This window comes from Ctenopharyngodon idella, chromosome 12 (assembly GCF_019924925.1).
Source record: "Ctenopharyngodon idella isolate HZGC_01 chromosome 12, HZGC01, whole genome shotgun sequence".
Taxonomy (NCBI): Eukaryota; Metazoa; Chordata; class Actinopteri; order Cypriniformes; family Xenocyprididae; genus Ctenopharyngodon; species Ctenopharyngodon idella.
In genome coordinates, this window is record NC_067231.1 from 7,643,266 (window position 1) to 7,664,950 (window position 21,685).

Consider the following 21,685-nt stretch of genomic DNA (forward strand, 5'->3'; position numbering starts at 1 on the left):
TTCAATTATTTTGTTTTATTAATGCATTTGAGGGTTAAATTGTTTCCAAGGAAGCAGGAAATTTGCATAGCACCAATGTGCACGTCAAGAACTCATGAGCATCTTCTAGCTCTGAAATGGCCTCTAATCCCTAAGCTTCGTTTTTTTGGAGAAAATTCGAAGCAATGACACAGGTGGTATGTATAATGCTCGACACTCACAGTTCAGTACATTAAGCACGTCAGTGAGGCCTCCAGAATTAGCAAACACCTCATTCATGTGATTTTACATGATCCACATTAAAAAAAAAAAAAAAAAAAAAGAAACTCTATGTGATTATTATGGTATCTTTAAAAGCATTTGTTAGAAAACAGTAGACTCATGTTTTGGAATGTCCTCTCAACAGTAAATTGACAAAAGTGCAGTCTGTCAGACACTTTAGAATTATTGTACAAGGTGTTGCACTTGTAATATTATATGATCATAATTAAAATATCTATATTAAATTTAGAATGTAAACATATGCACTTTACAGAATTTCTAATATTATAAGAGAGATAGAAGGATCTCAACCTGTAGGCATCAAGCTATTTTGCCTTTTTTTTTTTTTAATAATTTCATAATAATTCTAATAAACCAGCTCTTTACATTAGTTAAGGTAACTTTTTTCTTGAGGTCAGAGGTGGAGGGTTTGTTTCTCTACCTGTTTGCACACATCATTACAACATTGAATTTAATATAGACAATAATTACATTGTATTTTATACAGGATAGTGTGGCTAAGATACATGACGACAAACACAGTCACAGCGTACAAATGAGCATCACAATATTTTTCTTTTAGGAGGCCCATTTGTAACCAAAGCAAAACTCAAATAAAATGTAACAGAGGCAAACTAGATTAATGAAAAACATAATCACAGTACGCCATGGTGAAAATCAGTTATCTGTGCAAGGTTATTATTTGATACCCACTATGGAAATAAACTATACTCAATGCACCTAAAATCAGCTAAAAAACAAAATATTAACAGAAGCACAACAGATGATCTTATGCATTTTCTGTTGTATGGATTGACATGGAGCATTTAAAAAAAAAATACATTTATGCATCTAAGTATGTAATATTTCTTCTGTCTATGAATATACTGTAATTGGAATAACAAAATCCCTCATTTTCCCATCTTCCAAGTTTCTTAACTAAAAGAAAACATCTTGCAACGCATACATTTACAAAATTATTTTACTATGATCATAGGAACATATTGTTCAGCAATTACACATTTTGTCATTAATAAAATATAGTTTTGACTTTTGCACATTTGTTTCAGTAACGCTGTGTTTGGGGACTAACTACACCTAGCAATTGTGTGCCCAGTTGTGTTATACTCAAAAATGCCTAGTTCAGCTTTGTCTAAAAGTTTTGACAAGACCAGGATCTTTTCATTGGTTAGATAACTTTGTCTTAAAATAACTACAGATGTTCTTAAAGCAGGAACAACAAACTTTTCATGACATCCACAATAATCATCTTATTGTTAGTAGTTTAGTCAGGAGTGCATTTTTTGATGATGCCGGGTGAGATGGTATCTACGAGTAAAGCTTTTTCCACATTGAGTGCAGGGGAAAAGTTTGGTGCCATTATGAAGCTGTTGGTGGGCTTTGAGACTTTGTGGCCGACTAAAGCTTTTTCCACAATCAGGGCACTGGCATGGTCGAACGCCTGAATGCTTCTGTTCATGCCTCCTCAAATCTCCTGACTGCCTGAAGCTTTCGCCGCACTGTGAACACAAGAATGGTTTTTCACCTGTGTGTGTGCGGAGGTGCACGTTCAGTTGCCCAGAGTGGACAAAACTCTTTCCACACTGCTGACATGTGTAAGGTTTTTCTCCTGTGTGGATGCGCTGGTGTTGCTTGAGGCTATTAAACCAGCTGAAGGCCTTACCACAATCTGTGCACAGATACACCTTCTCTCCCTGCTTGAAGCAGCTGTGATTCTTGAAGCCCTTGATTGTGCTAAAGCTCTTGCAGCACTGGCTGCAGCTGTGAGGCTTTTCAACAGACAAAACACCCCCTTCTTGGAAACTCAGATATTTTACACTCATTTCTGGGTGGTGACGGCGGATGTGTTTGTAAAGATATCGCTCATCAGTGAAGGAGAAGGGGCAGTATGTGCAGGGAAAGATGTTGGCATTAACCAGGGCTGAGCTCTGGCGGTGGGTTTTGCGGCGTGAATGACTCTGCTGGTGGCGCTTTAAGCCAGAAGACTGGGTGAAGGACTTGAGGCACACCGTGCAACAGTAGGGCTTCTCCTTGGAGTGGATAGTGCGCTCATGGCGACGAAGGTTACACATACGGTTGAAGTAAAGGTTGCAGTGGGAGCAACAGTAAGATCCATCTCCCTGCTGAATGCACTCATGGGCTTTGAGAAGATCAAAATTACTGAAAGCTCTCAGGCATTCACCGCAGACATGCTGGGAAGCTGGCGTTTCCTGTGGTTCCTCCATCTTATTATTATCTTGTCCTGCACATTGGTGAGTTTTCAATGTCTCCAAATCAGAGAAACTTTGCTCACACTCAGTACAGATAGGTAAACTCTTCTGCACTTCAACCTCAGCTGCTTGCTTGTTTTTAGGTGGTCGGCCCCGTGATCGGCCAACAGGCACTTTTTTAGGGCGACTCCTGCCTCTCAGAGGGTTCTTTGGAGACCTCCTCAATCGAGTGGGAGGTTCATAGGTTGGGTCATGCTTGTCAGAATTCATCTCTGTATCACCCTCAGTCCCTGCTGTGAGCGAGCCGCTCTCAACTAATTTGAGGTACTCTCCATGGTGATGGCGTTTGAGATGTTGATATAAATTGAATTTGGCCACAAAAGAGAAGGAGCACTTAGTGCAAGGATATATGTCAGAAGATCTGTCTGCATCTTTGTCTTTCTTTTCTTCTCCCTGGTGGGTTTGTTGGTGTCTTTTCAGACCTGTTGCTTGACTAAAACACTTCCTACAACGGCTGCAGCAATAAGGCTTCTCTTTAGAGTGAATAGTGCGCTGATGTCTCTTCAGATGACAAGATCTCAAAAAGTTCCGGCCACACTCATCACATTTATTTATTTCATCTGAGATCTCAGCAGCACAGTTTGCCTGGTCACTCAAACCATTACTGCATGTTTCAGACAAATCAGTGCAGTCTGACTTTTTTGAGTGATTCATGGGTTGTCCATTTAGGTTTGAAATTTGACTCTGACAGCTTTCTGTCATTGGCTGCGTATGGGTTGGAGGAGCTGCATCAGAGTCCAGAAGGCACTGGTCTACGTCTATAACTGTTGAGTGGTCTTCGGACTCCAGCGGCTGTGTCTGCATGAAGTGCGCATACTGATCGGGATGTGAGCGCTTCACATGAACACGCAGATAAAAAATAGTTGGGAAGGAGTAATGGCAATGAGGACATGGGCAGTCCTGAGTTGCCAGTTCTTCAGTTGTACCTGAAAAAGAAATCAAATTACTGGAAAGCCACTAGGCCATGACAGATATCAGCACCAAATTCATTTCAGTCACTGTATTTAGCTATTTCTACAAAGTAGAACAGAAGCCCCAAAGACTTTAAGCTATATAACTGAAACGTTTATGGCACAATCACAATGGCTTCAAATATACTTCAAATATGCTGTCACATGGTAAGGCAGTGCTTCCTAAAGTATAGCTCAAATAGTAGAGCATGGCCCTAGCAAAGCCAAGGTCATGGGTTAGATTCCCAGGGAATGCATTAATAGATGTAATGTATACCCTGAATGTAATCTAAATTGTCTTGGATTAATAGCATCCGCCAAATGCAAAAATGTAAACTTAAAACGAAGGAGACCTGCCCCTAAAAATTCCATGCTCTGACTAGCAGCTGCCCATATGTGACTATACCTCAAATACTAGTGAAAGAGAAAATTAGGGAAAGCTTTTACAGAGAAAAATGTGCTTCCCTCTAAGGTGAATTACATCAGGAATTCTTAAATAACTTCTGGATTAACACAGTGCCCGAATTTTAGTAAAGATAATGACAAATCTGATTAAATTACAGAGTTAGGATACAGTAGATTTCATTAATTATTTACAATAATTCATGTGACTGAAGTCTATTTTAGGCTACTTGCCATGTCTCTCTAAAAATGTAAACGCCCCTACATCTAAAGACTGCATGACATTGTTTGCTGAATGCTTGGCACCACTCCGGTGAAGCTAACTTTAGGAAAACATGGAGATTAATAAACCCCCACTCTGAGTTGGGAAGAGAAAGCTTCTTGCTGACTTTTTCAGGAGTAATATTCCCTCTCTCTATCTTTCTACTGTACTACTTGTGGCATCAAAACTAATTATGTTGTGACCAAAACAAATCAAAATGACTGCATTGCATTCTTTTAACTGAAAAGCAACTCTTTGTCTAGATTTCCTTGTATAATGAACTCATTTATACACACATACATACATACATACATACATAGTATATAAATATATAGAAATTAAAAATTCAAGATGTAGTTACCTAGAGAAATGCATTTCTTATTCCAGATTTTATCCCAGATGGTCCCAAGTCCTTGAGCATATTCCTCAGCATACCAAACTCTAAATTCCTGCCCAGGGCTAATAGGGCGACAACAACGGAACAGAATACGTCCATTTTGCTGGAATGCAACAAGATTCTGTTCCGTCTCATTCCTTGAACACACCACAAACCTAAAGCAAGACACATGATTGAGACAACTACAAAATAAATGTGTAAACTACAATACAGGACAAAAGCACATAGAAGTACTTACTTCATCCAGTTAGAGTGAGTGTCCCTCTCTGCATCTATGTAACTATATTGATTATTGCCTCTGTAAATCTGGATAGAAAAAGGCATTACTTATATCTTTAGCCCAATACTTATATTGAAATTACAATTATAACAATTAAATGAATAAAACATTAAGGTTGACACTCACTACCCAAGAATAGGCACTATCCAATGCCTTCTCCTCACAGGTTACCTCTCCATCAAAAGGTCCAAAATGCATCCCCAATGGCACAGTCTGGCCTTGGTTGAAAACCCCAAGTCCTGCATTAGAGATGCTTGATCGACCTATAACCAAGCCTTGTGGCAGTGTTAGCAGAGCTCTCTGAGGAATGCCAATAGCTGCTGGTGAGTCACATGTAAATAATGGTGGACCATGAACCTCACATTGGTCTATGAAGTGCTGGTGACACATCTCACAGTCTGCCAAAAAGCAAAGAGCACAAGAAAGAGAGGGTATTGCAGACACAGAGAGCGCAAAAGGTACACATTAAAGAGAGAAGAAAGGAAAAAAAATTAAAATTATGTTTTGAGTAAACATCTGCCTATTATGTTTGTATGTTATTTACTTACAGAAATGTTGGTCATTAAACATGCTATCCTCCTGTTCCTCAATCATCACAACAGCACAATTAGTAACAGAGCCTTGTATCTCTAAAGTATGCTCATCGCTTGGTGGCAAATCTGTTAGGAACCAGTTCAAAAACAGTATTTTATTATAACATGTTACAGTGCTAACATTACCGAACAAAAATATTTTCACTTAAAGACAAGTGTTATATCATTTGTTAGGTCATAACTCACTTAGGAAAAAAAACAAAAAAAAAAAACAAAAAAAAAAACAAGATGTCAAGTTTTAATAAAACAACAGCAGAATAACTTGCGAATTACTGACATTGCAAAATTTAACATACATTCTTTAAGCGAAGGCTGTCGTGACACAATCTGGTGACCTTGTTTTAACTGTTTAAACAGGCGTTTAATAATGGCATACATTCCTGAAACCCAATTATCATTCATAGTTTAAACCAGATATTTAAATTCAACTAAAATGTTCAGAGAAATTAACAAGAGAGATACATTATTAAGTTTAAATGTCGATTTGATTAGTCTAAAGCTAGCATGGTAATCTATAGTTAGCTAACTACTTCGCTTTAGTATACAACAACACCCACCCGAACTGTCCGACATTGTTTCACTAAACGCAGTAAGTTGCACTTTTTACTCCTTAACACCGTAAGCACACTCGGACACTCAGGTTATGCAGTCCTGTTGTACATTCAAGCTTACTAGCTGGATCGCGAACAAGAGACCAACTCAGCGCTTCCCAAAACAGGAAGTTGTAATACGTCGTCGTCGTCTGTCTGTGACGCCATCACTGTGCGTGTGGACTACAACTGCAACGAGACAACTCCGCTGAGTGCCGCTCAAAACGTTAGAGCTGATTCGCTCGTGGTTGTGTCACACAACGCAGCAATTTCCACACACACGTCTTAACCACGTGGTTAAGGCACACTCAGATATGAATAAATAAAAAATAAATAAAATAATGCACGTACTTTGTGCTTAAAATGAGTTTAAAATGCAAAATAATAATAGTTAAAAATAGTTAAAAGTTAAAACAGTTGTGATTTCTGTATACAGTAGCTAAAACAGCTTGTGAAAATTAAAATATTAAATTCAATAATGTTAAAAAATATTTGTTAAATGCTGTTTTATATTTATCATCATCATATATTTATGTTGTTTTATTTTTGTAATGTAATGTGCTTTTGTAAAGTCATAGCCTACTAATGTTATAACAGGCATATTGTTTTGAACTGCTTTTACAGTGGTTACTAATAATCGTGTAAAAGTTTTTTTGGTGAATTGTATTAAAACCAGAGCAAAAATCCTAATAATAAAACTAAATCATAATTATTAATGTAATAATAGCCTATAAGTAACCCACAACAATTAAAAACAAAAACATTCAAAAATGTATTGTTCCTGTTTTTTAATAAATAGATAATAACAAATGAGATTTTGGTGAAATTTTGACCACTAAAATAGGAAGTGTCCCCAGTTTCCATTTCGAAATCTGGTCACCTTATTCAAAAATGGTTATCTGCATGATGCCTGCTGCCTTTGGGCTCAGTGATGTTGAATTTAAATGACATGTAAAATAAAGACATGTTATGTTACATTGTGATGTAATGGTGTTTTCTGGAAGGGACTAAAGAACAAAGTATTTTTATCAGCTGAAAGGCAGAATACAAATGTTTTTATTAAGTTAGATAGACATTATATAACAGCTTCAGGTTGTGTTTTAGTGTTGTCCCACACAAACTTAGTAATCGTCCCACATTTGGTTTGTTTGATGGTGGTCACCCTAGTTGTGTGTGTAGTATAATCTATGGTTTATTTCAGGTCACGTTTGGCCAATATAACTATCATATACACATGTTTACAGTTGGAAAACAGCTGCTCAAACTGTTTAAAGTAATATTACACTAAATCCAGCACAACTGGCAGATTTTGAAAACAGAATTCAGGAACGCAGCATCATACAGGATCGCATAACTGGTATGAAAGGGGCAGTCATGTTTCATGTTATGTAAACCTAATGAAGCTGATGATCTGCTTGTGCTTGACCATAGGATCTGTGAAGTGTGGACCTCTCAGAACCATATTCCATTTCCAACATTCGTCAATTTCAAGTTTATTGTTAGAATATGACTATTCATGGGTACCGATGACGTCACTTCCGTTATGCTCGCCGCCATTTTTGTGTCCGACATGGCAACAAACACAGCAGCACTTATTGTACTGATGATCATCTTTAGCTTCAGCGTGAGCTTTCAAACAGCAACGCAAAAATAACTATGATTGGGGCTGTCATTTACATAACATTATAATTGTATACACTGTTGTAATCAAACGTGTATTCTTTGGGCTTAGTTGCTTTGTTTCTGCGTGTTACGGGAAGAACGGATCCACTCAAGCTACATTCTGACTACTTAACTTAGTTGAAGTTCATCTGTGCATGATTTTGTGCAAATAACAGTTGTATATGATGTTTATTTTGTATAAATATCTGAATTTAAATATCTTATATATAAGATAAATATCTTATAAAGGATGTATTCCGTTGAGTTAATTAACCTAGCAAAGCGCTTCAGTTTATGGGTGTTCATTCTCTTCATCTTCAGCGCACACAGCTCAAACAGCAATGATGTTATCTAAAGGAGACGATTTGAAAAAAAAAAAATCGATATTTGGAAAAAAAAAACATCTGTTATTGTTTGTGATCCTTATTTATTACCTCCAACTGTGTTCTGTCCCTTAAAAACAGTTCTAGCAGTGTTAGCTGGTGGACATGTAATGCGACAGATTGTGATTGAGTGCTGTTAGCCACTTTTGATACAGTGTGACCCTTATGTCTAGAACATCAATGTCCTGTTGATCATGTCTGTAACTGCTTAATTATTGTGGGAAGCCGTAGGGGGTGAGTGTCTTGTTTTTTTTGTTTTTTTTTGTAGGCCAAAAGGCCATTACTTTTTCTCCTGTTTATTGGTTAGATAAGAGCATGTTATTGCATGTTTTGTTTCTTTTATTTTGATTTGTAGGGTTGGTAGTTCTTTTGTGGAAACGTTAGTTTCTGTTTGTTTATTGTTTTGGCATTGACTTACCCCTGAAGATTTTTCTTCTGAATTATATTGTTATAAATAAATGTAGGTGAAAAATGGCCCATGGAAGGTGTTCTCACATGGTAGCGTGGCCGAGCGGTCTAAGGCGCTGGATTAAGGCTCCAGTCTCTTCGGGGGCGTGGGTTCGAATCCCACCGCTGCCAAGACAGGCTTTTGGAAGGCTCTTGTGGATGCTATGCCTAAGCAAAAAGACTGGAGAAATGACACTGCATGCTCCCGCTCTCTTCCTTGGCCGCACTCGACGGGCTTCAGAGCTTCAGCGAAGCTCCACGGCCGACGTTTTCTCTATTGCTGGGCAGAATGGGGCCCACGAAGAGAGCCCCCGCAGGGTAGCGTGGCCGAGGGGTCTAAAGCGCTGGATTTAGGCTCCAGTCTCTTCGGGGGCGTGGGTTCGAATCCCACCGCTGCCAGCTGTGGTTTTAAAGAGGGCCAGACAGCTTAAGCGTGCTCCGAAAAGGCGCAAAAGTGCTGGGAATCGAAGAAAAAACAAGGGCCTTCAGGGACGCGCAAGTCGGGCAGGATGCGTCAGTTTCTCCCACAACGATTGTCTGATTACTAAGGCGGGGTGACTCATTCCTACTCCTGGGCCCCGCCCTTCGTACGTGGGTTACTAAATAACCGAGATTTGATCGTTTGCACTTTGAGTCAATCCCCGCATTGTTAACTTACAATTACAATAATAACACTTTAAAAATGAATTTGAATATAATAGTAATGCACAGTCTACGATAATGGAAGCAGCCAACTTGACTCACTGATAGTTTTTCGTGAAGTGACAACTACCTCGTGATTTTGAGTTGACCTGCGACACAGCTGGCTGCCATTTTGGAGTAAGGCCCGAAGGCTTTGCTTAGCTGATTCAGGTGTGTTTGATCAGAGATGGAAACTGCAGCCTGCAGGGAGGGGGTTGGCCTCCAGGAGTGCAACTGCGCACCCCTGTATTTAGGAGGCCTTTCCGCCTGTCGAGGAGCTCCTCAAAGGCACGTAGGAATTTCAACGGATGTACTTGTGGCGAAGCGCGACATAATAAAGAATAAATACATGAATGTAGGCGGAAAATGGCCCATGGAAGGTGTCTCTGACATGGTAGCGTGGCCGAGCGGTCTAAGGCGCTGGATTAAGGCTCCAGTCTCTTCGGGGGCGTGGGTTCGAATCCCACCGCTGCCAAGACAGGCTTTTAGAAGGCTCTTGTGGCTGCTATGCCTGAGCAAAAAGACTGGAGAAGTGACACTGCATGCTCCCGCTCTCTTCCTTGGCCGCACTCGACGGGCTTCAGAGCCTCAGCGAAGCTCCACGGCCGACTTTTTCTCTATTGCTGGGCAGAATGGGGCCCACGAAGAGAGCCCCCGCAGGGTAGCGTGGCCGAGGGGTCTAAGGCGCTGGATTTAGGCTCCAGTCTCTTCGGGGGCGTGGGTTCGAATCCCACCGCTGCCAGCTGTGGTTTTAAAGACAGCTTAAGCGTGCTCCGACAAGGCGCAAAAGTGCTGGGAATCGAAGAAAACGCTTGGCAACAGCCAGGGCCTTCAGGGACTTGCAAGTCGGGCAGGATGCGTCAGTTTCTCCCACAACGATTGTCTGATTACTAAGGCGGGGTGACTCATTCCTACTCCTGGGCCCCGCCCTTCGTACGTGGGTTACTAAATAACCGAGATTTGATCGTTTGCACTTTGAGTCAATCCCCGCATTGTTAACTTACAATTACAATAATAACACTTTAAAAATGAATTTGAATATAATAGTAATGCACAGTCTACGATAATGGAAGCAGCCAACTTGACTCACTGATAGTTTTTCGTGAAGTGACAACTACCTCGTGATTTTGAGTTGACCTGCGACACAGCTGGCTGCCATTTTGGAGTAAGGCCCGAAGGCTTTGCTTAGCTGATTCAGGTGTGTTTGATCAGAGATGGAAACTGCAGCCTGCAGGGAGGGGGTTGGCCTCCAGGAGTGCAACTGCGCACCCCTGTATTTAGGAGGCCTTTCCGCCTGTCGAGGAGCTCCTCAAAGGCACGTAGGAATTTCAACGGATGTACTTGTGGCGAAGCGCGACATAATAAAGAATAAATACATGAATGTAGGCGGAAAATGGCCCATGGAAGGTGTTCTCACATGGTAGCGTGGCCGAGCGGTCTAAGGCGCTGGATTAAGGCTCCAGTCTCTTCGGGGGCGTGGGTTCGAATCCCACCGCTGCCAAGACAGGCTTTTAGAAGGCTCTTGTGGCTGCTATGCCTGAGCAAAAAGACTGGAGAAGTGACACTGCATGCTCCCGCTCTCTTCCTTGGCCGCACTCGACGGGCTTCAGAGCCTCAGCGAAGCTCCACGGCCGACTTTTTCTCTATTGCTGGGCAGAATGGGGCCCACGAAGAGAGCCCCCGCAGGGTAGCGTGGCCGAGGGGTCTAAGGCGCTGGATTTAGGCTCCAGTCTCTTCGGGGGCGTGGGTTCGAATCCCACCGCTGCCAGCTGTGGTTTTAAAGAGGGACAGACAGCTTAAGCGTGCTCCGAAAAGGCGCAAAAGTGCTGGGAATCGAAGAAAACGCTTGGCAACAGCCAGGGCCTTCAGGGACTTGCAAGTCGGGCAGGATGCGTCAGTTTCTCCCACAACGATTGTCTGATTACTAAGGCGGGGTGACTCATTCCTACTCCTGGGCCCCGCCCTTGGTACGTGGGTTACTAAATAACCGAGATTTGATCGTTTGCACTTTGAGTCAATCCCCGCATTGTTAACTTACAATTACAATAATAACACTTTAAAAATGAATTTGAATATAATAGTAATGCACAGTCTACGATAATGGAAGCAGCCAACTTGACTCACTGATAGTTTTTCGTGAAGTGACAACTACCTCGTGATTTTGAGTTGACCTGCGACACAGCTGGCTGCCATTTTGGAGTAAGGCCCGAAGGCTTTGCTTAGCTGATTCAGGTGTGTTTGATCAGAGATGGAAACTGCAGCCTGCAGGGAGGGGGTTGGCCTCCAGGAGTGCAACTGCGCACCCCTGTATTTAGGAGGCCTTTCCGCCTGTCGAGGAGCTCCTCAAAGGCACGTAGGAATTTCAACGGATGTACTTGTGGCGAAGCGCGACATAATAAAGAATAAATACATGAATGTAGGCGGAAAATGGCCCATGGAAGGTGTTCTCACATGGTAGCGTGGCCGAGCGGTCTAAGGCGCTGGATTAAGGCTCCAGTCTCTTCGGGGGCGTGGGTTCGAATCCCACCGCTGCCAAGACAGGCTTTTAGAAGGCTCTTGTGGCTGCTATGCCTGAGCAAAAAGACTGGAGAAGTGACACTGCATGCTCCCGCTCTCTTCCTTGGCCGCACTCGACGGGCTTCAGAGCCTCAGCGAAGCTCCACGGCCGACTTTTTCTCTATTGCTGGGCAGAATGGGGCCCACGAAGAGAGCCCCCGCAGGGTAGCGTGGCCGAGGGGTCTAAGGCGCTGGATTTAGGCTCCAGTCTCTTCGGGGGCGTGGGTTCGAATCCCACCGCTGCCAGCTGTGGTTTTAAAGAGGGCCAGACAGCTTAAGCGTGCTCCGAAAAGGCGCAAAAGTGCTGGGAATCGAAGAAAACGCTTGGCAACAGCCAGGGCCTTCAGGGACTTGCAAGTCGGGCAGGATGCGTCAGTTTCTCCCACAACGATTGTCTGATTACTAAGGCGGGGTGACTCATTCCTACTCCTGGGCCCCGCCCTTCGTACGTGGGTTACTAAATAACCGAGATTTGATCGTTTGCACTTTGAGTCAATCCCCGCATTGTTAACTTACAATTACAATAATAACACTTTAAAAATGAATTTGAATATAATAGTAATGCACAGTCTACGATAATGGAAGCAGCCAACTTGACTCACTGATAGTTTTTCGTGAAGTGACAACTACCTCGTGATTTTGAGTTGACCTGCGACACAGCTGGCTGCCATTTTGGAGTAAGGCCCGAAGGCTTTGCTTAGCTGATTCAGGTGTGTTTGATCAGAGATGGAAACTGCAGCCTGCAGGGAGGGGGTTGGCCTCCAGGAGTGCAACTGCGCACCCCTGTATTTAGGAGGCCTTTCCGCCTGTCGAGGAGCTCCTCAAAGGCACGTAGGAATTTCAACGGATGTACTTGTGGCGAAGCGCGACATAATAAAGAATAAATACATGAATGTAGGCGGAAAATGGCCCATGGAAGGTGTTCTCACATGGTAGCGTGGCCGAGCGGTCTAAGGCGCTGGATTAAGGCTCCAGTCTCTTCGGGGGCGTGGGTTCGAATCCCACCGCTGCCAAGACAGGCTTTTAGAAGGCTCTTGTGGCTGCTATGCCTGAGCAAAAAGACTGGAGAAGTGACACTGCATGCTCCCGCTCTCTTCCTTGGCCGCACTCGACGGGCTTCAGAGCCTCAGCGAAGCTCCACGGCCGACGTTTTCTCTATTGCTGGGCAGAATGGGGCCCACGAAGAGAGCCCCCGCAGGGTAGCGTGGCCGAGGGGTCTAAGGCGCTGGATTTAGGCTCCAGTCTCTTCGGGGGCGTGGGTTCGAATCCCACCGCTGCCAGCTGTGGTTTTAAAGAGGGCCAGACAGCTTAAGCGTGCTCCGAAAAGGCGCAAAAGTGCTGGGAATCGAAGAAAACCTTGGCAACAGCCAGGGCCTTCAGGGACTTGCAAGTCGGGCAGGATGCGTCAGTTTCTCCCACAACGATTGTCTGATTACTAAGGCGGGGTGACTCATTCCTACTCCTGGGCCCCGCCCTTCGTACGTGGGTTACTAAATAACCGAGATTTGATCGTTTGCACTTTGAGTCAATCCCCGCATTGTTAACTTACAATTACAATAATAACACTTTAAAAATGAATTTGAATATAATAGTAATGCACAGTCTACGATAATGGAAGCAGCCAACTTGACTCACTGATAGTTTTTCGTGAAGTGACAACTACCTCGTGATTTTGAGTTGACCTGCGACACAGCTGGCTGCCATTTTGGAGTAAGGCCCGAAGGCTTTGCTTAGCTGATTCAGGTGTGTTTGATCAGAGATGGAAACTGCAGCCTGCAGGGAGGGGGTTGGCCTCCAGGAGTGCAACTGCGCACCCCTGTATTTAGGAGGCCTTTCCGCCTGTCGAGGAGCTCCTCAAAGGCACGTAGGAATTTCAACGGATGTACTTGTGGCGAAGCGCGACATAATAAAGAATAAATACATGAATGTAGGCGGAAAATGGCCCATGGAAGGTGTTCTCACATGGTAGCGTGGCCGAGCGGTCTAAGGCGCTGGATTAAGGCTCCAGTCTCTTCGGGGGCGTGGGTTCGAATCCCACCGCTGCCAAGACAGGCTTTTAGAAGGCTCTTGTGGCTGCTATGCCTGAGCAAAAAGACTGGAGAAGTGACACTGCATGCTCCCGCTCTCTTCCTTGGCCGCACTCGACGGGCTTCAGAGCCTCAGCGAAGCTCCACGGCCGACGTTTTCTCTATTGCTGGGCAGAATGGGGCCCACGAAGAGAGCCCCCGCAGGGTAGCGTGGCCGAGGGGTCTAAGGCGCTGGATTTAGGCTCCAGTCTCTTCGGGGGCGTGGGTTCGAATCCCACCGCTGCCAGCTGTGGTTTTAAAGAGGGCCAGACAGCTTAAGCGTGCTCCGACAAGGCGCAAAAGTGCTGGGAATCGAAGAAAACCTTTGGCAACAGCCAGGGCCTTCAGGGACTTGCAAGTCGGGCAGGATGCGTCAGTTTCTCCCACAACGATTGTCTGATTACTAAGGCGGGGTGACTCATTCCTACTCCTGGGCCCCGCCCTTCGTACGTGGGTTACTAAATAACCGAGATTTGATCGTTTGCACTTTGAGTCAATCCCCGCATTGTTAACTTACAATTACAATAATAACACTTTAAAAATGAATTTGAATATAATAGTAATGCACAGTCTACGATAATGGAAGCAGCCAACTTGACTCACTGATAGTTTTTCGTGAAGTGACAACTACCTCGTGATTTTGAGTTGACCTGCGACACAGCTGGCTGCCATTTTGGAGTAAGGCCCGAAGGCTTTGCTTAGCTGATTCAGGTGTGTTTGATCAGAGATGGAAACTGCAGCCTGCAGGGAGGGGGTTGGCCTCCAGGAGTGCAACTGCGCACCCCTGTATTTAGGAGGCCTTTCCGCCTGTCGAGGAGCTCCTCAAAGGCACGTAGGAATTTCAACGGATGTACTTGTGGCGAAGCGCGACATAATAAAGAATAAATACATGAATGTAGGCGGAAAATGGCCCATGGAAGGTGTTCTCACATGGTAGCGTGGCCGAGCGGTCTAAGGCGCTGGATTAAGGCTCCAGTCTCTTCGGGGGCGTGGGTTCGAATCCCACCGCTGCCAAGACAGGCTTTTAGAAGGCTCTTGTGGCTGCTATGCCTGAGCAAAAAGACTGGAGAAGTGACACTGCATGCTCCCGCTCTCTTCCTTGGCCGCACTCGACGGGCTTCAGAGCCTCAGCGAAGCTCCACGGCCGACTTTTTCTCTATTGCTGGGCAGAATGGGGCCCACGAAGAGAGCCCCCGCAGGGTAGCGTGGCCGAGGGGTCTAAGGCGCTGGATTTAGGCTCCAGTCTCTTCGGGGGCGTGGGTTCGAATCCCACCGCTGCCAGCTGTGGTTTTAAAGAGGGCCAGACAGCTTAAGCGTGCTCCGACAAGGCGCAAAAGTGCTGGGAATCGAAGAAAACCTTTGGCAACAGCCAGGGCCTTCAGGGACTTGCAAGTCGGGCAGGATGCGTCAGTTTCTCCCACAACGATTGTCTGATTACTAAGGCGGGGTGACTCATTCCTACTCCTGGGCCCCGCCCTTCGTACGTGGGTTACTAAATAACCGAGATTTGATCGTTTGCACTTTGAGTCAATCCCCGCATTGTTAACTTACAATTACAATAATAACACTTTAAAAATGAATTTGAATATAATAGTAATGCACAGTCTACGATAATGGAAGCAGCCAACTTGACTCACTGATAGTTTTTCGTGAAGTGACAACTACCTCGTGATTTTGAGTTGACCTGCGACACAGCTGGCTGCCATTTTGGAGTAAGGCCCGAAGGCTTTGCTTAGCTGATTCAGGTGTGTTTGATCAGAGATGGAAACTGCAGCCTGCAGGGAGGGGGTTGGCCTCCAGGAGTGCAACTGCGCACCCCTGTATTTAGGAGGCCTTTCCGCCTGTCGAGGAGCTCCTCAAAGGCACGTAGGAATTTCAACGGATGTACTTGTGGCGAAGCGCGACATAATAAAGAATAAATACATGAATGTAGGCGGAAAATGGCCCATGGAAGGTGTTCTCACATGGTAGCGTGGCCGAGCGGTCTAAGGCGCTGGATTAAGGCTCCAGTCTCTTCGGGGGCGTGGGTTCGAATCCCACCGCTGCCAAGACAGGCTTTTAGAAGGCTCTTGTGGCTGCTATGCCTGAGCAAAAAGACTGGAGAAGTGACACTGCATGCTCCCGCTCTCTTCCTTGGCCGCACTCGACGGGCTTCAGAGCCTCAGCGAAGCTCCACGGCCGACTTTTTCTCTATTGCTGGGCAGAATGGGGCCCACGAAGAGAGCCCCCGCAGGGTAGCGTGGCCGAGGGGTCTAAGGCGCTGGATTTAGGCTCCAGTCTCTTCGGGGGCGTGGGTTCGAATCCCACCGCTGCCAGCTGTGGTTTTAAAGAGGGCCAGACAGCTTAAGCGTGCTCCGAAAAGGCGCAAAAGTGCTGGGAATCGAAGAAAACCTTTGGCAACAGCCAGGGCCTTCAGGGACTTGCAAGTCGGGCAGGATGCGTCAGTTTCTCCCACAACGATTGTCTGATTACTAAGGCGGGGTGACTCATTCCTACTCCTGGGCCCCGCCCTTCGTACGTGGGTTACTAAATAACCGAGATTTGATCGTTTGCACTTTGAGTCAATCCCCGCATTGTTAACTTACAATTACAATAATAACACTTTAAAAATGAATTTGAATATAATAGTAATGCACAGTCTACGATAATGGAAGCAGCCAACTTGACTCACTGATAGTTTTTCGTGAAGTGACAACTACCTCGTGATTTTGAGTTGACCTGCGACACAGCTGGCTGCCATTTTGGAGTAAGGCCCGAAGGCTTTGCTTAGCTGATTCAGGTGTGTTTGATCAGAGATGGAAACTGCAGCCTGCAGGGAGGGGGTTGGCCTCCAGGAGTGCAACTGCGCACCCCTGTATTTAGGAGGCCTTTCCGCCTGTCGAGGAGCTCCTCAAAGGCACGTAGGAATTTCAACGGATGTACTTGTGGCGAAGCGCGACATAATAAAGAATAAATACATGAATGTAGGCGGAAAATGGCCCATGGAAGGTGTTCTCACATGGTAGCGTGGCCGAGCGGTCTAAGGCGCTGGATTAAGGCTCCAGTCTCTTCGGGGGCGTGGGTTCGAATCCCACCGCTGCCAAGACAGGCTTTTAGAAGGCTCTTGTGGCTGCTATGCCTGAGCAAAAAGACTGGAGAAGTGACACTGCATGCTCCCGCTCTCTTCCTTGGCCGCACTCGACGGGCTTCAGAGCCTCAGCGAAGCTCCACGGCCGACGTTTTCTCTATTGCTGGGCAGAATGGGGCCCACGAAGAGAGCCCCCGCAGGGTAGCGTGGCCGAGGGGTCTAAGGCGCTGGATTTAGGCTCCAGTCTCTTCGGGGGCGTGGGTTCGAATCCCACCGCTGCCAGCTGTGGTTTTAAAGAGGGCCAGACAGCTTAAGCGTGCTCCGAAAAGGCGCAAAAGTGCTGGGAATCGAAGAAAACCTTTGGCAACAGCCAGGGCCTTCAGGGACTTGCAAGTCGGGCAGGATGCGTCAGTTTCTCCCACAACGATTGTCTGATTACTAAGGCGGGGTGACTCATTCCTACTCCTGGGCCCCGCCCTTCGTACGTGGGTTACTAAATAACCGAGATTTGATCGTTTGCACTTTGAGTCAATCCCCGCATTGTTAACTTACAATTACAATAATAACACTTTAAAAATGAATTTGAATATAATAGTAATGCACAGTCTACGATAATGGAAGCAGCCAACTTGACTCACTGATAGTTTTTCGTGAAGTGACAACTACCTCGTGATTTTGAGTTGACCTGCGACACAGCTGGCTGCCATTTTGGAGTAAGGCCCGAAGGCTTTGCTTAGCTGATTCAGGTGTGTTTGATCAGAGATGGAAACTGCAGCCTGCAGGGAGGGGGTTGGCCTCCAGGAGTGCAACTGCGCACCCCTGTATTTAGGAGGCCTTTCCGCCTGTCGAGGAGCTCCTCAAAGGCACGTAGGAATTTCAACGGATGTACTTGTGGCGAAGCGCGACATAATAAAGAATAAATACATGAATGTAGGCGGAAAATGGCCCATGGAAGGTGTTCTCACATGGTAGCGTGGCCGAGCGGTCTAAGGCGCTGGATTAAGGCTCCAGTCTCTTCGGGGGCGTGGGTTCGAATCCCACCGCTGCCAAGACAGGCTTTTAGAAGGCTCTTGTGGCTGCTATGCCTGAGCAAAAAGACTGGAGAAGTGACACTGCATGCTCCCGCTCTCTTCCTTGGCCGCACTCGACGGGCTTCAGAGCCTCAGCGAAGCTCCACGGCCGACTTTTTCTCTATTGCTGGGCAGAATGGGGCCCACGAAGAGAGCCCCCGCAGGGTAGCGTGGCCGAGGGGTCTAAGGCGCTGGATTTAGGCTCCAGTCTCTTCGGGGGCGTGGGTTCGAATCCCACCGCTGCCAGCTGTGGTTTTAAAGAGGGCCAGACAGCTTAAGCGTGCTCCGACAAGGCGCAAAAGTGCTGGGAATCGAAGAAAACCTTTGGCAACAGCCAGGGCCTTCAGGGACTTGCAAGTCGGGCAGGATGCGTCAGTTTCTCCCACAACGATTGTCTGATTACTAAGGCGGGGTGACTCATTCCTACTCCTGGGCCCCGCCCTTCGTACGTGGGTTACTAAATAACCGAGATTTGATCGTTTGCACTTTGAGTCAATCCCCGCATTGTTAACTTACAATTACAATAATAACACTTTAAAAATGAATTTGAATATAATAGTAATGCACAGTCTACGATAATGGAAGCAGCCAACTTGACTCACTGATAGTTTTTCGTGAAGTGACAACTACCTCGTGATTTTGAGTTGACCTGCGACACAGCTGGCTGCCATTTTGGAGTAAGGCCCGAAGGCTTTGCTTAGCTGATTCAGGTGTGTTTGATCAGAGATGGAAACTGCAGCCTGCAGGGAGGGGGTTGGCCTCCAGGAGTGCAACTGCGCACCCCTGTATTTAGGAGGCCTTTCCGCCTGTCGAGGAGCTCCTCAAAGGCACGTAGGAATTTCAACGGATGTACTTGTGGCGAAGCGCGACATAATAAAGAATAAATACATGAATGTAGGCGGAAAATGGCCCATGGAAGGTGTTCTCACATGGTAGCGTGGCCGAGCGGTCTAAGGCGCTGGATTAAGGCTCCAGTCTCTTCGGGGGCGTGGGTTCGAATCCCACCGCTGCCAAGACAGGCTTTTAGAAGGCTCTTGTGGCTGCTATGCCTGAGCAAAAAGACTGGAGAAGTGACACTGCATGCTCCCGCTCTCTTCCTTGGCCGCACTCGACGGGCTTCAGAGCCTCAGCGAAGCTCCACGGCCGACTTTTTCTCTATTGCTGGGCAGAATGGGGCCCACGAAGAGAGCCCCCGCAGGGTAGCGTGGCCGAGGGGTCTAAGGCGCTGGATTTAGGCTCCAGTCTCTTCGGGGGCGTGGGTTCGAATCCCACCGCTGCCAGCTGTGGTTTTAAAGAGGGCCAGACAGCTTAAGCGTGCTCCGAAAAGGCGCAAAAGTGCTGGGAATCGAAGAAAACCTTTGGCAACAGCCAGGGCCTTCAGGGACTTGCAAGTCGGGCAGGATGCGTCAGTTTCTCCCACAACGATTGTCTGATTACTAAGGCGGGGTGACTCATTCCTACTCCTGGGCCCCGCCCTTCGTACGTGGGTTACTAAATAACCGAGATTTGATCGTTTGCACTTTGAGTCAATCCCTGCATTGTTAACTTACAATTACAATAATAACACTTTAAAAATGAATTTGAATATAATAGTAATGCACAGTCTACGATAATGGAAGCAGCCAACTTGACTCACTGATAGTTTTTCGTGAAGTGACAACTACCTCGTGATTTTGAGTTGACCTGCGACACAGCTGGCTGCCATTTTGGAGTAAGGCCCGAAGGCTTTGCTTAGCTGATTCAGGTGTGTTTGATCAGAGATGGAAACTGCAGCCTGCAGGGAGGGGGTTGGCCTCCAGGAGTGCAACTGCGCACCCCTGTATTTAGGAGGCCTTTCCGCCTGTCGAGGAGCTCCTCAAAGGCACGTAGGAATTTCAACGGATGTACTTGTGGCGAAGCGCGACATAATAAAGAATAAATACATGAATGTAGGCGGAAAATGGCCCATGGAAGGTGTTCTCACATGGTAGCGTGGCCGAGCGGTCTAAGGCGCTGGATTAAGGCTCCAGTCTCTTCGGGGGCGTGGGTTCGAATCCCACCGCTGCCAAGACAGGCTTTTAGAAGGCTCTTGTGGCTGCTATGCCTGAGCAAAAAGACTGGAGAAGTGACACTGCATGCTCCCGCTCTCTTCCTTGGCCGCACTCGACGGGCTTCAGAGCCTCAGCGAAGCTCCACGGCCGACTTTTTCTCTATTGCTGGGCAGAATGGGGCCCACGAAGAGAGCCCCCGCAGGGTAGCGTGGCCGAGGGGTCTAAGGCGCTGGATTTAGGCTCCAGTCTCTTCGGGGGCGTGGGTTCGAATCCCACCGCTGCCAGCTGTGGTTTTAAAGAGGGCCAGACAGCTTAAGCGTGCTCCGACAAGGCGCAAAAGTGCTGGGAATCGAAGAAAACCTTTGGCAACAGCCAGGGCCTTCAGGGACTTGCAAGTCGGGCAGGATGCGTCAGTTTCTCCCACAACGATTGTCTGATTACTAAGGCGGGGTGACTCATTCCTACTCCTGGGCCCCGCCCTTCGTACGTGGGTTACTAAATAACCGAGATTTGATCGTTTGCACTTTGAGTCAATCCCCGCATTGTTAACTTACAATTACAATAATAACACTTTAAAAATGAATTTGAATATAATAGTAATGCACAGTCTACGATAATGGAAGCAGCCAACTTGACTCACTGATAGTTTTTCGTGAAGTGACAACTACCTCGTGATTTTGAGTTGACCTGCGACACAGCTGGCTGCCATTTTGGAGTAAGGCCCGAAGGCTTTGCTTAGCTGATTCAGGTGTGTTTGATCAGAGATGGAAACTGCAGCCTGCAGGGAGGGGGTTGGCCTCCAGGAGTGCAACTGCGCACCCCTGTATTTAGGAGGCCTTTCCGCCTGTCGAGGAGCTCCTCAAAGGCACGTAGGAATTTCAACGGATGTACTTGTGGCGAAGCGCGACATAATAAAGAATAAATACATGAATGTAGGCGGAAAATGGCCCATGGAAGGTGTTCTCACATGGTAGCGTGGCCGAGCGGTCTAAGGCGCTGGATTAAGGCTCCAGTCTCTTCGGGGGCGTGGGTTCGAATCCCACCGCTGCCAAGACAGGCTTTTAGAAGGCTCTTGTGGCTGCTATGCCTGAGCAAAAAGACTGGAGAAGTGACACTGCATGCTCCCGCTCTCTTCCTTGGCCGCACTCGACGGGCTTCAGAGCCTCAGCGAAGCTCCACGGCCGACTTTTTCTCTATTGCTGGGCAGAATGGGGCCCACGAAGAGAGCCCCCGCAGGGTAGCGTGGCCGAGGGGTCTAAGGCGCTGGATTTAGGCTCCAGTCTCTTCGGGGGCGTGGGTTCGAATCCCACCGCTGCCAGCTGTGGTTTTAAAGAGGGCCAGACAGCTTAAGCGTGCTCCGACAAGGCGCAAAAGTGCTGGGAATCGAAGAAAACCTTTGGCAACAGCCAGGGCCTTCAGGGACTTGCAAGTCGGGCAGGATGCGTCAGTTTCTCCCACAACGATTGTCTGATTACTAAGGCGGGGTGACTCATTCCTACTCCTGGGCCCCGCCCTTCGTACGTGGGTTACTAAATAACCGAGATTTGATCGTTTGCACTTTGAGTCAATCCCCTGCATTGTTAACTTACAATTACAATAATAACACTTTAAAAATGAATTTGAATATAATAGTAATGCACAGTCTACGATAATGGAAGCAGCCAACTTGACTCACTGATAGTTTTTCGTGAAGTGACAACTACCTCGTGATTTTGAGT

At 46.4% G+C, this 21,685-nt stretch overlaps 1 protein-coding gene and 26 non-coding genes across 29 annotated transcripts; 26 read left to right on the plus strand and 1 right to left on the minus strand.

The window, feature by feature from the left end:
- Positions 1-310: 310 nt before the first annotated feature.
- Positions 311-6,180, minus strand: prdm9 (PR domain containing 9). 3 transcript variants are annotated; one of them, XM_051914214.1, is made up of 6 exons: positions 5,973-6,180; positions 5,371-5,481; positions 4,949-5,220; positions 4,781-4,848; positions 4,507-4,697; positions 311-3,457 (listed from the first exon to the last, which is right to left on the minus strand). In XM_051914214.1, the coding sequence occupies exons 1-6, from the start codon at positions 5,986-5,988 to the stop codon at positions 1,530-1,532; spliced, it is 2,586 nt and encodes an 861-aa protein (XP_051770174.1). In that variant the 5' UTR covers positions 5,989-6,180; the 3' UTR covers positions 311-1,529. The 3 variants fall into 3 exon arrangements, with proteins under 3 accessions (XP_051770174.1, XP_051770175.1, XP_051770173.1); XM_051914215.1 differs by having other exon boundaries at positions 6,088-6,109; XM_051914213.1 differs by lacking the exon at positions 5,973-6,180 and adding an exon at positions 5,712-5,947.
- A 2,367-nt stretch (positions 6,181-8,547) lies between these two features.
- Positions 8,548-8,629, plus strand: trnal-aag (transfer RNA leucine (anticodon AAG)). Its single transcript has one exon. It is a non-coding gene; the product is annotated as a tRNA-Leu (tRNA).
- Positions 8,630-8,814: 185 nt separating this feature from the next.
- trnal-uag (transfer RNA leucine (anticodon UAG)) lies at positions 8,815-8,896 on the plus strand. Its single transcript has one exon. It is a non-coding gene; the product is annotated as a tRNA-Leu (tRNA).
- Positions 8,897-9,571: 675 nt separating this feature from the next.
- trnal-aag (transfer RNA leucine (anticodon AAG)) lies at positions 9,572-9,653 on the plus strand. Its single transcript has one exon. It is a non-coding gene; the product is annotated as a tRNA-Leu (tRNA).
- A 185-nt stretch (positions 9,654-9,838) lies between these two features.
- Positions 9,839-9,920, plus strand: trnal-uag (transfer RNA leucine (anticodon UAG)). Its single transcript has one exon. It is a non-coding gene; the product is annotated as a tRNA-Leu (tRNA).
- Positions 9,921-10,597: 677 nt separating this feature from the next.
- Positions 10,598-10,679, plus strand: trnal-aag (transfer RNA leucine (anticodon AAG)). Its single transcript has one exon. It is a non-coding gene; the product is annotated as a tRNA-Leu (tRNA).
- A 185-nt stretch (positions 10,680-10,864) lies between these two features.
- Positions 10,865-10,946, plus strand: trnal-uag (transfer RNA leucine (anticodon UAG)). Its single transcript has one exon. It is a non-coding gene; the product is annotated as a tRNA-Leu (tRNA).
- A 685-nt stretch (positions 10,947-11,631) lies between these two features.
- On the plus strand, positions 11,632-11,713 carry trnal-aag (transfer RNA leucine (anticodon AAG)). Its single transcript has one exon. It is a non-coding gene; the product is annotated as a tRNA-Leu (tRNA).
- Positions 11,714-11,898: 185 nt separating this feature from the next.
- On the plus strand, positions 11,899-11,980 carry trnal-uag (transfer RNA leucine (anticodon UAG)). Its single transcript has one exon. It is a non-coding gene; the product is annotated as a tRNA-Leu (tRNA).
- A 685-nt stretch (positions 11,981-12,665) lies between these two features.
- On the plus strand, positions 12,666-12,747 carry trnal-aag (transfer RNA leucine (anticodon AAG)). Its single transcript has one exon. It is a non-coding gene; the product is annotated as a tRNA-Leu (tRNA).
- A 185-nt stretch (positions 12,748-12,932) lies between these two features.
- Positions 12,933-13,014, plus strand: trnal-uag (transfer RNA leucine (anticodon UAG)). Its single transcript has one exon. It is a non-coding gene; the product is annotated as a tRNA-Leu (tRNA).
- Positions 13,015-13,698: 684 nt separating this feature from the next.
- trnal-aag (transfer RNA leucine (anticodon AAG)) lies at positions 13,699-13,780 on the plus strand. Its single transcript has one exon. It is a non-coding gene; the product is annotated as a tRNA-Leu (tRNA).
- Positions 13,781-13,965: 185 nt separating this feature from the next.
- On the plus strand, positions 13,966-14,047 carry trnal-uag (transfer RNA leucine (anticodon UAG)). Its single transcript has one exon. It is a non-coding gene; the product is annotated as a tRNA-Leu (tRNA).
- A 685-nt stretch (positions 14,048-14,732) lies between these two features.
- On the plus strand, positions 14,733-14,814 carry trnal-aag (transfer RNA leucine (anticodon AAG)). Its single transcript has one exon. It is a non-coding gene; the product is annotated as a tRNA-Leu (tRNA).
- A 185-nt stretch (positions 14,815-14,999) lies between these two features.
- trnal-uag (transfer RNA leucine (anticodon UAG)) lies at positions 15,000-15,081 on the plus strand. Its single transcript has one exon. It is a non-coding gene; the product is annotated as a tRNA-Leu (tRNA).
- Positions 15,082-15,766: 685 nt separating this feature from the next.
- trnal-aag (transfer RNA leucine (anticodon AAG)) lies at positions 15,767-15,848 on the plus strand. The gene has a single exon. It is a non-coding gene; the product is annotated as a tRNA-Leu (tRNA).
- A 185-nt stretch (positions 15,849-16,033) lies between these two features.
- On the plus strand, positions 16,034-16,115 carry trnal-uag (transfer RNA leucine (anticodon UAG)). Its single transcript has one exon. It is a non-coding gene; the product is annotated as a tRNA-Leu (tRNA).
- Positions 16,116-16,800: 685 nt separating this feature from the next.
- Positions 16,801-16,882, plus strand: trnal-aag (transfer RNA leucine (anticodon AAG)). The gene has a single exon. It is a non-coding gene; the product is annotated as a tRNA-Leu (tRNA).
- Positions 16,883-17,067: 185 nt separating this feature from the next.
- Positions 17,068-17,149, plus strand: trnal-uag (transfer RNA leucine (anticodon UAG)). The gene has a single exon. It is a non-coding gene; the product is annotated as a tRNA-Leu (tRNA).
- A 685-nt stretch (positions 17,150-17,834) lies between these two features.
- Positions 17,835-17,916, plus strand: trnal-aag (transfer RNA leucine (anticodon AAG)). Its single transcript has one exon. It is a non-coding gene; the product is annotated as a tRNA-Leu (tRNA).
- A 185-nt stretch (positions 17,917-18,101) lies between these two features.
- Positions 18,102-18,183, plus strand: trnal-uag (transfer RNA leucine (anticodon UAG)). The gene has a single exon. It is a non-coding gene; the product is annotated as a tRNA-Leu (tRNA).
- Positions 18,184-18,868: 685 nt separating this feature from the next.
- trnal-aag (transfer RNA leucine (anticodon AAG)) lies at positions 18,869-18,950 on the plus strand. Its single transcript has one exon. It is a non-coding gene; the product is annotated as a tRNA-Leu (tRNA).
- Positions 18,951-19,135: 185 nt separating this feature from the next.
- Positions 19,136-19,217, plus strand: trnal-uag (transfer RNA leucine (anticodon UAG)). The gene has a single exon. It is a non-coding gene; the product is annotated as a tRNA-Leu (tRNA).
- Positions 19,218-19,902: 685 nt separating this feature from the next.
- On the plus strand, positions 19,903-19,984 carry trnal-aag (transfer RNA leucine (anticodon AAG)). Its single transcript has one exon. It is a non-coding gene; the product is annotated as a tRNA-Leu (tRNA).
- A 185-nt stretch (positions 19,985-20,169) lies between these two features.
- Positions 20,170-20,251, plus strand: trnal-uag (transfer RNA leucine (anticodon UAG)). The gene has a single exon. It is a non-coding gene; the product is annotated as a tRNA-Leu (tRNA).
- A 685-nt stretch (positions 20,252-20,936) lies between these two features.
- trnal-aag (transfer RNA leucine (anticodon AAG)) lies at positions 20,937-21,018 on the plus strand. The gene has a single exon. It is a non-coding gene; the product is annotated as a tRNA-Leu (tRNA).
- Positions 21,019-21,203: 185 nt separating this feature from the next.
- Positions 21,204-21,285, plus strand: trnal-uag (transfer RNA leucine (anticodon UAG)). The gene has a single exon. It is a non-coding gene; the product is annotated as a tRNA-Leu (tRNA).
- Positions 21,286-21,685: the final 400 nt, after the last annotated feature.